Here is a 14,182-nt window from a genome sequence, read left to right as displayed (position 1 = left end):
CCGTGACACCTTCCCCACCCCATTGCTGACCCCCCACAGACTCACCATGGCTCTCCAAGTGCTCCCAGTGGGGCCTATGCCGGGGCGCAAGCCCTGAGCCTGAGTGCACAGATGCAGCAACTGTCCCTGGACACACTAGCCATTGGAAACAGAGCAGACGGGCAGAGCCCACATGAACACCAGTGCCCCGGTGCATGCGGCTGCCACACAGGCAGCGACAGGCATGCCCAGGCCTGCGCATGGGACTCGAGTCTGGTTCTCAGGGGGCAGCGTGAGGCGGGGGCAACAGACTCGGCCTGGGACAAGAGAGGGTTGTGGGGACACCACTTGATAGCCTGAATCTGGCTGCAAAGGTGTCACGGAGTCCCCGGGTGATGCTCTGGATCTGCTCCCCATGAAGTCAGTCAGGACTCTGGGGAAGTCTCCTCTCTGGGAGCAGAGTGTCTGCAGGACACACACCTCACCCGGCTTCCACCTTCCTGGGTCTGACCTCGGAGCATTCAGCCTCCTCTGCCCCTCTGTGCGCTTCCCTCAGCGAGTACGCCCAGGCGGGGTCCTGGGGAAGCCAGAGGGTCCTGCCCCCCAACTCCGCAGTCAGACGTGACTCTCAGCCAGCCAGTAAAACAGAAGGGTTTATTAGACGACAGGAACATGGTCTAACACAGAGCTTGCAGGTGCAGAGAACAGGATCCCTCAGCTGGGTCCATTTTGGGGGGCCAGTGAGCCAGACAACCCCGTCTGCCCTTCACTCCATGTCCCCAGCCAGCTCCAAACTGCATCACCCTCCAGCCCCTCCTCTGGGCTTTGTCCCTTTCCCAGGCCAGGAGGGCACCGGATTCCTTTGTTCTCCAACCCTTTAGCTCTCACTTTGCAGGGCGGAAGGGCCCAGGCCATCAGTGGCCAGGAAACAGGGTGTCGGCCATTGTCTGTGTCCAGACCCCTGCACACACCTGCCCTCTAGGGCTCTGCAATGATCATACACCCTTATCCCACCCCCTAGAGGCTTAAGAACTGCCTAGGGGAAACTGAGGCATTCCCACACGATTCAGAGGAAACATTAAGAACAGTCCCGCTTCGTCACATCAGGCACCTCCTTCAGTGCCAATGCCCCCACCCAGGGGCCAGTTCTAGGCCCAACTCATGCTGCTGGAAACTCGCTTCCCGCAGCACTGCCCTGCTCCCTGGGGCCAGTCACCAGCCCACCCCCAAGCAGCTACTCAGGTCTCTGGGCTCTCCCCAGCCTCTCACTCACCACACACTTGGACAGTAAACGTCCTGGTGTCATCAGCCGCATCGCAGACGTACTTCCCAGAATGCTCCACTCCAGCTGCAGGGATGACCAGCCGCCGATGGGCACCCTCCTCCTCCAGGATCAGGCTGCCACCAGCCTCCAGCCTGGTGCCATCCTTAACCCACTGCACTGGCATGTTCCCGCGCGAGAGCTCGCAGGCCAGAGTCACCGTCTCCCCCAGGACAGCCTTCAGGGTCGGGGGAGCTCGCCGTGGCTGCAGGATCTTCACCGGGGGCTCTGAAAGGAGAGGGCAGCGCTGGCCCAGGCAGCGAGGGGACAATGCTGCCCCACCCTGCCCTGTTGGTTTGAATCAATGTCCGGCACAGCCATTTTCTCCTTTCACGCCACGACAGAGCAATGGTGGGTGTAAGAGCTGGAGGGAGCAGATCACGGGATGGCTCCTGGGGACTGAGGAGACACAGCACGTATGGCTGTGCCTCGGGGCACGTGTATGACACGGAGCGGCACAGCAGAAACTCACCACTGGCAAACGTATGGGCCACTCTCCCCAGCTACTCCGTGACCATAAGCAGAGCGGGAACCCAGGAGACATCAAGTGCAGCCGAGAGAGAGATGGATCCGGAGCAGGGGAAGAGCTTTGCTCAGTTTATCGAGGACAGTCACAGAGCAGATGTCACAGAGATGAGGAAGCTGTGCCCCACGTTACCTGGCCCCCCACGCTCACCTGACACCCTGATGTCAAAGGAGACAGACTCGTCCCTTGTCTCACAGATGTACTCGCCGGCATCCTCGGCCCGGGCCTGTGGGACAATCAGCCAGCGCTGGGCCCCCTCTGCCCGCAGCAGCAGGTTCTCTGTCTCATCCACCTCCAGCCCGTCCTTGAACCAGCACACCTGGGCATCTGCACTAGACAGCTCACACCTCAGCTCCAGGCGCTGCAGCACCAGAGCCCGCAGCTCCAGGGAGCGCTCCTGGGGGTGCAGGATCCTCACTGGGGGCTCTGTCGGGCACATCGAACGGAAGGGACATGATGGGCTCAGGGAGACCCAATCTCTACCCGCTGCAGGGCAGGGGGTCTGCTTTACCTAACCCCAGCCTGCCTGCTCCCATGGGCCCCACTCTGCTCTAGCGAGACCCCCAGCCACTGCCCGTGTCCATCAGGAGGCCTGGGCTCCCCGGTGCTCTGGGAGATATGGCTGGGTGCTGGGGCTGCAGCCTGATGGTCATTAGGAAAAGTCTCTGCCAGCCTTGTGCTACATGTAGGGAAGCAGCTGCCCACGGAGCACAGGGGTTACAGCCTCTGTCAGACCCAGACCCCAGTTCTTCCAGGGCCATTGTGGGCTGGGCACTGACGGGACGCAGGGCTCTCACTGAGGGGCAGGGTCCGGGTGCTGACAGAGCGCAGGGCTCTCCCCTCACGGCCAGGGGCCGGGCGCTGATGGGGCGCAGGGCTCTCCCCTCACGGCCAAGGGCCGGGCGCTGACGGGGCGCAGGGCTCTCCCCTCACGGCCAGGGGCCGGGTGCTGACGGGGCGCAGGGCTCTCCCCTCACGGCCAAGGGCCGGGCGCTGACGGGGCGCAGGGCTCTCCCCTCACGGCCAGGGGCCGGGTGCTGACAGAGCGCAGGGCTCTCCCCTCACGGCCAGGGGCCGGGTGCTGACAGAGCGCAGGGCTCTCCCCTCACGGCCAGGGGCCGGGCGCTGACGGGGCGCAGGGCTCTCCCCTCACGGCCAGGAGCCGGGCGTTGACGGGATGCAGGGCTCTCCCCTCACGGCCAGGAGCCGGGCGCTCACGGGGCGCAGGGCTCTCCCGTCACGGCCAGGGGCTGGGCGCTGACGGGGCGCAGGGCTCTCCCCTCACGGCCAGGGACCGGGCGCTGATGGGGCACAGGGCTCTCCCCTCACGGCCAGGGGCCGGGCGCTGACGGGGCACAGGGCTCTCCCCTCACGGCCAGGGGCCAGGCGCTGACGGGGCACAGGGCTCTCCCCTCACGGACAGGAGCCGGGCGTTGACGGGGCGCAGGGCTCTCCCCTCACGGCCAGGGGCCGGGCGCTGACGGGGCGCAGGGCTCTCCCCTCACGGCCAGGGGCCGGGCGCTGACAGGGCGCAGGGCTCTCCCCTCACGGCCAGGGGCCGGGTGCTGACGGGGCGCAGGGCTCTCCCCTCACGGCCAGGGACCGGGCGCTGACGGGGCGCAGGGCTCTGCCCTCAGGGCAAGGGGCCGGGCGCTGACGGGGCGCAGGGCTCTCCCCTCACGGCCAGGGGCCGGGTGCTGACGGGGCGCAGGGCTCTCCCTGAGGGCCAGGGGCCGGGCGTTGACGGGGCGCAGGGCTCTCCCCTCATGGCCAGGGGCCGGGTGCTGACGGGGCGCAGGGCTCTGCCCTCAGGGCAAGGGGCCGGGCGCTGACGGGGCGCAGGGCTCTCCCCTCACGGCCAGGGGCCGGGCGCTGATGGGGCGCAGGGCTCTCCCCTCACGGCCAGGGGCCGGGCGCTGACGGGGCGCAGGGCTCTCCTCTCACGGCCAGGGGCCGGGCGTTGACGGGGCGCAGGGCTCTCCCCTCACGGCCAGGGGCCGGGCGCTGACGGGGTGCAGGGCTCTCCCCTCATGGCCAGGGGCCGGGTGCTGACGGGGCGCAGGGCTCTCCCCTCACGGCCAGGGGCCGGGTGCTGACGGGGCGCAGGGCTCTCCCCTCACGGCCAGGGGCCGGGCGCTCACGGGGCGCAGGGCTCTCCCCTGAGGACCAGTGGCCGGGCGCTGACGGGGCGCAGGGCTCTCCCCTCACGGCCAGGGGCCGGGCGCTGACGGAGAGCAGGGCTCTGCCCTCACGGCCAGGGGCCGGGCGTTGACGGGGCGCAGGGCTCTCCCCTCACGGCCAGGGGCCGGGCGCTGACAGGGCGCAGGGCTCTCCCCTGAGGACCAGTGGCCGGGCGCTGACGGGGCGCAGGGCTCTCCCCTCACGGCCAGGGGCCGGGCGCTCACGGGGCGCAGGGCTCTCCCCTGAGGACCAGTGGCCGGGCGCTGACGGGGCGCAGGGCTCTCCCCTCACGGCCAGGGGCCGGGCGCTGACGGAGAGCAGGGCTCTGCCCTCACGGCCAGGGGCCGGGCGTTGACGGGGCGCAGGGCTCTCCCCTCACGGCCAGGGGCCGGGCGCTGACAGGGCGCAGGGCTCTCCCCTGAGGACCAGTGGCCGGGCGCTGACGGGGCGCAGGGCTCTCCCCTCACGGCCAGGGGCCGGGCGCTGACGGGGCGCAGGGCTCTCCCCTCACGGCCAGGGGCCGGGTGCTGACGGGGCGCAGGGCTCTCCCCTCACGGCCAGGGGCCGGGCGTTGACGGGGCGCAGGGCTCTCCCCTCACGGCCAGGGGCCGGGCGCTGACAGGGCGCAGGGCTCTCCCCTGAGGACCAGTGGCCGGGCGCTGACGGGGCGCAGGGCTCTCCCCTCACGGCCAGGGGCCGGGCGCTGACGGGGCGCAGGGCTCTCCCCTCACGGCCAGGGGCCGGGTGCTGACGGGGCGCAGGGCTCTCCCCTCACGGCCAGGGGCCGGGCGCTGACGGGGCGCAGGGCTCTCCCCTCACGGCCAGGGGCCGGGCGCTGACGGGGCGCAGGGCTCTCCCCTCACGGCCAGGGGCCGGGCGCTGACGGGGCGCAGGGCTCTCCCCTCACGGCCAGGGGCCGGGCGCTGACGGGGCGCAGGGCTCTCCCCTCACGGCCAGGGGCCGGGCGCTGACGGGGCGCAGGGCTCTCCCCTCACGGCCAGGGGCCGGGCGCTGACGGGGCGCAGGGCTCTCTCCTCATGGCCAGGGGCCGGGTACTGATGGGGTGCAAGGCTCTCCCTGAGGGCCAGGGGCCGGGCGCTGACGGGGCGCAAGGCTCTCCCCTCACGGCCAGGGGCCGGGTATTGACGGGGCGCAGGGCTCTCACCTCACGGCCAGGGGCCGGGCATTGACGGGGCGCAGGGCTCTCCCCTCACGGCCAGGGGCCGGGCATTGACGGGGCGCAGGGCTCTCCCCTCACGGCCAGGGGCTGGGCGCTGACGGGGCGCAGGGCTCTCTCCTCATGGCCAGGGGCCGGGTACTGATGGGGTGCAAGGCTCTCCCTGAGGGCCAGGGGCCGGGCGCTGACGGGGCGCAGGGCTCTCCCCTCACGGCCAGGGGCCGGGTGCTGACGGGGCGCAGGGCTCTCCCCTCACGGCCAGGGGCCGGGTGCTGACGGGGCGCAGGGCTCTCCCCTCACGGCCAGGGGCCGGGTGCTGACGGGGCGCAGGGCTCTCCCCTCACGGCCAGGGGCCGGGTATTGACGGGGCGCAGGGCTCTCCCCTCACGGCCAGGGGCCGGGCATTGACGGGGCGCAGGGCTCTCCCCTCACGGCCAGAGTCCAGGTGCTGACGGGGCGCAGGGCTCTCCCTGAGGGCCAGGGGCTGGGTGCTGGTGAGAGCCCTTCCCACCTGTCATCTCCCCCCAGGGGACCGGGGCTGTCACTGACCTGCCAGCTGGGGTAACGGGGGAGCGCTGCTGACCCACCCGCCGGGAGGCCAGGGGACATCACCCACCTGTCACCATGATGTTGTAGAAGACGGAGTCGCCGCCCGCGTCACACACAAACTCCCCCGTGTCCTGCGGCCGGGCCGAGGGGATGACGAGCCTGCGATGGGGCCCCTCGCTCTCCAGGAGTAGGCAGTCGCCCTCCTCCACCTCCACCCCGTCCTTGTACCACTGCACCGGGCCGTCGGCACGGGACAGCTCGCACGCCAGCACCACGCGCTCCGAGGCCAGGTAGGTGTGTGCGGCGTCCTCGTTAGAGCTGACGATCCTCACGGGCGGCTCTGGGCAGGGAGACAGGACGGGCTCAGCAGAGAGGATGCCGCCTGGGTCACTCACATCCAGCCACCCCGCCCATCCTCCAAGGCAGGATGCCCAGGAAGAGGGTGAGGAAGTGATCCTGGGGGTAGCTATCTGGGGCGATGCAGAGCCTGGACTGACCATCCCTCATCAGGCGGGGATGTGGCTCATTCTGCTTTAGATGGAGCTGCAGAGTCATTTGCATTCTCCATGTCTGGAGGGAGCTGCTGCTTCCCTCCACTAGGGCCCAGCTCCCTGAAGCCACCCCCGTGGCAGAGAGAGCCAGGGCTCAGGACTCTGAGGGTCTTCATTTAGCTTCAAGGCAGAGCTGGGCAGCAGGCTGGTCCCCCGCTGCCCTCACAGGGGACCGGGAGTCAGAGCCCAGGCCCTGCTGGGGCTGACAACTGCCAGCTCTGGTAATGCACCGTCAAGCCCAGACGCTTCACTGGCAAGCCCCCTGTGCCATGCCTGCTGCCCTAGCTGGGGTCCAGGCAATGGCAGCGCTGGGTACAGGATCAGACCCACAGAGTAACTGACCACCAGGCCAGGCAGCACCTCAGGGCAGAGACCCAGCTTCCTGTCTGAGTGTAAGGCTTCGGCCCCCCCAGCACTGCCTGTGGGCATTCACCCTGCTCCTGGGGAGGGGACCGTCGCCCAGCCCCCAGCTCACCAGTCACGGTCACTGTGAAGCTCAGCGCATCCTCGCCCACGTCACACGTGTATGTCCCGGCATCCGAGGGGCGGGCAGAGCGGATACACAGCCTCCTGGCGCAGCCCTCTGCCTGCAAGGCGACGACGTCGTCCGCGGGCACAGCCTCCCCGTCCTTGAGCCACCGCACAGGGGCATCGGGCGCGGAGACCTCACACTCCAGGAGCAGGGGCAGCCCTGCCAGGAGCTCCCGGAGGCGCTGGGCCTCGGGCACCGGGGCGATGCGCACCTGCGGGGCTGAGAGAGCAGGTTCTTTATCACACCAGTGCGGCAGCACCCTCAGGGGTAGGGCTATTTTGAAGCCCAGAGGAGGCTGCGGTCCCAGCCCCACGGAGCTCACAGCCGCAGGCTGTAGGAGCACCGGGCTGGGGTGACATTGCTACACACACTAACGGCCTGCAGGCTGCACTCCCAGGCTGGGGGGACAAGCAGCCAAGGGCTGGGCCCACAGGACTCCCAGGCAGCAGTCCCGGGGTGAACGGGGGAGAGGAGGTGGTGGTCTGACAGACCGGCTGGAATGGGGGGCAGAAAGCAGGGAACTGGGGAAGGGGCATGTGGGCGAGCCAGGAGGGAGGGGGCAGAGCGGGGCAGGGAGGCCGGGAGGGAGGGGGCTGAAGAGTGAGGAGATAGGTGAGGATCCTCCCAGCAGCTGTGTCTTAGCAGGGGTTGCAGGGTGCCTGGGAGGCTGCAGAGCAGAAGGGGGCAGTGACCTGGGGGGAGCCTGGAGAGAAGCATTCGCCATGCGACCAGAGGATCTTGTCAATTTCTGCCAAGAGAAAGTTGGTGAAATGTGACCTGCCCTTCCCCCTCCCCTCAGCTCGCCTGCCCCTCCCACAACTCTCCCCCCTCCTCCCCAGTCATACAGAGTCTCTGCTCTGCTCCTCTAGCCCCTCCACTTGTTCCCAGGACCCCATCCAATCCCATCTCCTGGTCTCCCTGAACCCCCCTCCTCCCTCCGTTTCTCACTCTCCTCTGGCTCTTCCCCTCACAACACGAAGTGCCAATCACAGCTACCCTGCCCCACTTGCCTCTCCGACTATCGCCCCATCTCCCTTCCTCCCCAAGCTCCCTGCACACACTGGCTGGAGTTCCTCTCCTCCTGCTCCCTCCTGGACCCGCCAGCCCCCGGCATGCCACAGAAACTGCTCTTGCTCAAATCGCCAGTGACCCCTTCTAACCAAGGCTCAGGGCCAGCACTCCATCTTCATCCTCCCCGGTCTGTCAGCCGCCTTCACGCAACTGGCCATGCTCCTCCTCTTGGCTTCCCTGATTCTGGCCTCTCTGGGTCCCTTACTCCCCCTTAAATCGCTCCTTCAGAGGAGCCTCCAGACCCAGGCAACAGCCGGGCATTGCACAGTTCTGAGTCTGTGCCCAGGGACATGTCCAGACGGGCTAAGACCTTGCTGGCAGCCACAGCTATTGTGGGGTGGATGGATGGAAAGTTGTCAAAGAGTGTGGGGGAGTCAGAGCCCTGCACCCCTCACTTCCTGCGATCCACTGTGACTCTCAGCCAGCCAGTAAAACGGAAGGTTTATTAGACGACAGGAACACAGTCCAAATCAGAGCTTGTAGGTACAGACAACAGGACCCCCTCAGTCATGTCCATCTCGGGGGCAGGGAGCTTAGTCCCAGCCCTGGGGCTCCCTCTGTTTTCCCAGTCTCCTTCCAAACTCCAACCCCCTCCAGCTGTCTCCCCCAGCCTCCCCCCGGCTCCTCCTCCAGCCTTTGTCCAGCTTCCCGGACCAAAGGTGTCACCTCGCCCCAACCCCCTTCCTGTGCTCAGGTTACAGGCTCAGGTATCATCCCTCCAGTGAAGCCCTCCCCTGCTATCCCATCCCCAATGCTGACAATCCCAGTAAAACTCCACCGCAGCATCCCCAGGTCAATCCTCCCCACTCCCTGATCCATCACAAAAGTATTTCCAGAGATATGTACCGCAGACGATTGTGTTCCAAAGCTGCTGAAGGCCAGACAGTGCCGGGGCGGGGAGGTTCTCAGAGCTCCGAGTGAGCACAATTGACACCCTTCCCCCCAGCCCAGCCAAGAGTTTACAGGCCAGACAAGGTGGGGACTTGGGCCTTAACACAGCACTAAAGAGCCCAAGAAAAAGACCTGGAACAGGGGGGCCATCAGGAGAAAGAAGGCATGAGATTGTATGCTCTGCCAGCGGGAGAGTCTCATGAAAAGTGTGGACCCCAGCTCTCTGGACTGGCCCAGCACTGGCCAGATGGGCCAGTGGGTGAGAAACACCTTCTCAGACAGGAAAGGAGCTTAACAACATAAGAACAGCCATACTGGGTCAGACGAATGGTCCATCTAGCCCAGTATCCTGTCTTCTGACAGTGGCCAATGCCGGTGCCCCAGAGGGAATGAACAGAACAGGGAATTGCCCAGTGATCCATCCCCTGTTGCCCATTCCCAGCTTCTGGCAAACAGAGGCTAGGGACACCATCCCTGCCCATCTTGGCTAAAAGCCATTGATGGACCTGTCCTCCATGAACGTATCTAGTTCTTTTTTGAACTCTGTTATAATCTTGGCCTTCACAACATCCTCTGGCAAGGAGTTCCACAGGTTGACTGTGCAGTGTGTGAAGAAATACTTCCTTTTGTTTCTTTAAATCTGCTGCCTGGTACTTTCATTGGGTGACCCCTAGTTCTTCTGTTAGGAGGAGTAAATAACACTTCCTTATTGACTTTCTCCACACCAGTCATGATTTTATAGACCTCACTCATATCCGCCCCTTAGTCATCTCTTTTCCAAGCTGAAAAGTCCCAGTCTTATTAATCTCTCCTCATAAGGCAGCCATTCCACACTGCTAATAATTTTTGTTGCCTTCTGTGACGAAGCGGGACTGTTCTTAATGTTTCCTCTGAATAGTGTGGGGGTGCCTCAGTTTCCCCTAGGCAGTTCTTAAGTATCTAGGGGGTGGGGTAAGGGTGTATGATCGTTGCAGAGCCCTAGAGGGCCGGTGTGTGCAGGGGTCTGGACACAGAGAATGGCCGACACCCTGTTTCCTGGCAACTGATGGCCTGGCCCTTCCCCCCCTGCAAGGTGAGAGCTAAAGGGTTGGAGAACAAAGGAATCTGGTGACCTCCTGGCCTGGGAAAGGGACAAAGCCCAGAGGAGGGGGGGCTGGAGGGAGTTTCTGTTTGGGGCTGGTTGGAAACATGGAGTGAAGGGCAGACATGGCTGTCTGGCTCACTGCCCCCCAAAATGGACCCAGCTGAGGGGTCCGGTTCTCTGCACCTACAAGCTCTGTGTTAGACCATGTTCCTGTCGTCTAATAAACCTTCTGTGTTACTAGCTGGCTGAGAGTCATGTCTGACTGTGAAGTTGGGGGGCAGGACCCTCTAGCTTCCCCAGGAGCCCTGGCTGAGCAGACTCGCTGTGGGAAGCGCACAGAGGGGCAGAGGAGGCTGAATGCTCCAAGGTCAGGCCCAGGAAGGTGGAAGCCGGGTGAGCTGTGTGTCCTGCAGACAGGCTGCTCACAGGAAGGCGACTGCCCCAGAGTCCTGACTGGCTTCATGGGGAGCAGTTCCAGAGCATCGCCCAGGGACTCCGTGACAACTGGTGGTAGAAGTGGGATGTACTGCACCCTGCAGATGGCGCTTCCTGCAGTAAGTGACTGGGGAGCAGTAAAATGAAGGGGGATTGACGCGGACCAGGTGTGCTGAAGAGTCAGAGAGAGACGGTTTCAGGGGGCGGTTAACCCCTGGGAGTGTGTGACCAGAAAGAAGGACTTTTGCAGTAACAGGGTTCCCCTGGGGATTGCAGTGAGCAGTCCCAGGAGCGGAGGAGTCTGCAGCTCAACCCTGGCAAAGAGGGGGTGACCTCGAGAAGGGCTGGCACACTAAGGGTTCTCCCTGGTGACCCTGGGGAGCTGAGAGCACACAGGCCTGTGAGTCCACAACAACTTGGGAAGAGCGGAGTGATGGCCTGTCACCGTCTCCTGAAGAAGGACATTGTAGCCCTGTGCAGAAAGAGAGGGTTGAGCATTGGAAAGTTCACCAAAGCACAGTTCATCGTGCAGCTGGAGGAGGATGACCGCTCTAAGGGACAGATTCCTGACCCCAAATGGGGCTATAGCAGGATCTGGGAGCAGCTGGAGTGGGAGCCAGGCACCCCCAAGACTCCTGTCCCCAACCAGACGAGGGTCTTCACAATTGGGTTCCCCATCGGGGGATCGAGACGGACGGGATTGGAGCTGAGTCCGAGAGAGCAAGAGGACTGTGAGAGACAGCGAGAGCCCGAGAAAGAGCTGCAGAAGCAGCAGCAGCATGAACTGGCGGTGGGGGAGCGGAGAGGCCTAGGGGACCTCCCCGGGGTGAGTGGGGATAGACCCCGGGGGGCCAGTTCCGCAGGGAACCTCAAGACTAAATTGTTGCCCCTGGTTAAGGAGGGGGGGGATGTGGATGCCACCTCACTGCCTTTGAGCAGGCTGGAGATTTGAACCAGGGCGACCCTGCGGAAAAGACCCGGTGTCTAGCTCCCTTGCTGGGTCCCAAGGCCATAGACTCCATCAGCCAGATGGGTGGGGAGGTGGACAGGCTCCCACTCCCGACCCCAACCTCTATACCTGTGTGGAGAATTGGGACAGTGAAGGAAATGTGTCTGTGTCTGTCAGGGGTATTGACTTGCCCATGGAGGGAGCTACCCTAGTCTCCAAGCAGTTGTCTGTGACCAGCCTTGTGTGCTGGGACAAGGGGAAAGAGATCCCAAGCTGTGTGTCTGGGAAAGGAGAAAGTGTGTCCGGCTCTTCTTGGTCTGCGGAGCAGACAGAAAGGGCCTTTCAGCCTGTGATGGTTGAGGGTCGTGCAGTTGTCTCAGAGCTGGTTCTGGATTCAGCTAAAGCCCAGGAAGGGAATGGCCCTAAGTTTGTGTCTGCTCAGGAGAATGGCCCTGTAACTAGGTTGCATCCAGTTAGTGTCTATGTAAAATCCCAGAGCCCAGGCAATTCTGGTGCTTGTATTTTGCCTGTTGCTAGTGTGTTGTTGGGAAAGGGTGTCGCAACTCTGACTAATCAGGGTGAGATCCTAGCCAGGGCACAAGGAGAGCGTGAAGATGATTTGATTGTGTTACCTACTGAGGGTGTGAAAAGATTCCTGAGCTTGTGTGTGGCAAAGGAAAGGAGAATGTTTCTAACCTTTTATCTAGGAAGTCAGACAGTTTGCCTGAAAGGGGATTGTGTAGGAATCCGCCGGATGGGCCAGAGGTAATTCTGGATGTAAGGGAGACCCAGAAAGAGTCTGTTGTTGCTCAGGAAAGTGTTCCTCTAGAGCAAGCCCTAGGTGAAGAGGGTAAGGGCAGAATTTCTGTGAGGAGTAAATTGTTGCATAGAAAAGCCCTAGGGAAGGGAATCCTCATGGAGTCTTTGCAAGCAGTTTATGGCAACTGAAGGGTGTGAAAGTGATTTCATCAAGAAAGGTTTCAGAGTAACAGCCGTGTTAGTCTGTATTCGCAAAAAGAAAAGGAGGACTTGTGGGACCTTAGAGACTAACCAATTTATTTGAGCATGAGCTTTCGTGAGCTACAGCTCACTTCATCGGATGCATTCAATGGAATGCAGTGAGCTGTAGCTCCCGAAAGCTTATGCTCAAATAAATTGGCTAGTCTCTAAGGTGCCACAAGTCCTCCTTTTCTTTTTAATCAAGAAAGTTTCAGTTCCTAATGGCCAGAAATTTTCTGTTGTGAATGGATCCACTGACCGTCCTGTTGAAAGACCCAGTGTGGAGAGCTTTGAGAAGGTCTCAGATGAAGTGAAAGCGGTTAAGAAAGTTAAACAATCCTATAACCAAGTGGCTGTGTTTCGCCAGCTTGTTGGGGAGAAGACCCAATCCCAGTTTGACCCCCTTGGGTTTTGGGGTGGCCAAAGGGCACGGGCCGCATAAACCTTCCCACATGCGGCCTGCGAGTGCTATCGACCACACCCGACCTAAGGGAGGGCGTGAAACTGGAAGGGCCTGGAGTAACTCCTACCAAGGAATGGGAGAGATGCTGGGGCATCCATGGGAACCCTGGTGGCTTCGAATTTCACCAGGTTACTGGCTAAAGTGACCCCGCTCAGTTCAATCTCGAAGGGGGGAGAAATGTGATGAAGTGGGACTGTTCTTAATGTTTCCTCTGAACATTGTGGGGGTGCCTCAGTTTCCCCTGTGCAGTTCTTAAGTATCTAGGGGGAGGGATAAGGGTGTATGATCATTGCAGAGCCCTAGAGGGCAGGTGTGTGCAGGGGTCTGGACACAGACAATGGCCGACACCCTGTTTCCTGGCAACTGATGGCCTGGGCCCTTCCGCCCTGCAAAGTGAGAGCTAAAGGGTTGGAGAACAAAGGAATCTGGTGCCCTCCTGGCCCAGGAAAGGGACAAAGCCCAGAGGAGGGGGGGCTGGAGGGAGTTTCAGTTTGGGGCTGGCTGGGGACGAGGAGTGAAGGGCAGACGGGGTTGTCTGGCTCACTGCCCCCCAAAATGGACCCAGCTGAGGGGTCCTGTTCTCTGCACCTACAAGCTCTGTGTTAGACCATGTCCCTGTCGTCTAATAAACCTCTGTTTCCCTGGCTGGCTGAGAGTCCCGTCTGACTGCGAAGTTGGGGGGCAGGACCCTCTGGCCCCCCCAGGACCCCGCCTGAGCGGACTCGCTGTGGGAAGCGCACGGAGGGGCAGAGGAGGCTGAATGCTCTGAGGTCAGACCCAGGAAGGGGGAAGCCGGGTGAGCTGTGTGTCCTGCAGACAGGCTGCTCCCCGAGAGGAGACTTCCCCAGAGTCCTGCCTGGCTTCGTGGGGAGCAGCCCCAGAGCATGGCCCGGGGACGCCGGGACACCCTTTTCTGAACCTTTTACAATTCCAACTTTCTAACAAGTAGTACAAGCTCTGGACTGCGGGTTGCACAGGCGCTGACTTTGCGGGGGGTGCTGGATCCCCCACCTCTGCCCCAAGTCCCACCCCACCTCTTCCTGCCCCGTCTCCGGAGCATGCCTTGTCCTTGCTCCCCCCCCCCAGCCTCCAGCTGACCGTGGCAGGCTGGAGGTGCAGGGAGAGAGAGGGAGATGCTGACTGGCAGGGCCCACCAGCGAGCAGGAGGTGCTGAGGGGAGGTGCTGATTGTCGCGGAGGGTGGGGGAGTCCGGGGCCTGCCCCCCTCTGCCTGGGATCCACTGGGACTCTCAGCCAGCCAGTAAAACAGAAGGTTTATTGGACAACAGCAACACAGTCCACAACAGAGCTTGTGGGTACCCCCAGGACCCCTCAGTCACGTCCTTCTGGGGGGCAGGGAGCTTAGACCCCAGCCCTGGGGTTCCCTGTGTTCCTCCACCCAGCCCCAAACTGAAACTAAACCACCGCCACCCCCCACCCCGCCCCTCCGCAGGCTCCCTCCTGCAGCCTCTGTT

At 63.1% G+C, this 14,182-nt stretch overlaps 1 protein-coding gene across 1 annotated transcript in view; it reads right to left on the bottom strand.

Moving 5' to 3' along the window:
* OBSL1 (obscurin like cytoskeletal adaptor 1) overlaps window positions 1-14,182 on the bottom strand; it is a 74,095-nt gene that overhangs the window by 24,785 nt on the left and 35,128 nt on the right. Inside the window, exons 12-14 of the mRNA XM_078847974.1 lie at window positions 5,801-6,073; window positions 1,977-2,252; window positions 1,253-1,528 (exon numbers count right to left, since the gene is read on the bottom strand). Of these exons, the coding sequence (XP_078704100.1) occupies window positions 1,253-1,528; window positions 1,977-2,252; window positions 5,801-6,073 (825 nt within the window). The remainder of the gene's footprint in view (window positions 1-1,252; window positions 1,529-1,976; window positions 2,253-5,800; window positions 6,074-14,182) is intronic.

Source organism: Lepidochelys kempii, chromosome 11 (genome assembly GCF_965140285.1).
Source record: "Lepidochelys kempii isolate rLepKem1 chromosome 11, rLepKem1.hap1, whole genome shotgun sequence".
Taxonomy (NCBI): Eukaryota; Metazoa; Chordata; order Testudines; family Cheloniidae; genus Lepidochelys; species Lepidochelys kempii.
Note: the sequence above shows the minus strand (reverse complement) of the source record. Positions and strands in the feature narration are given on the sequence as shown.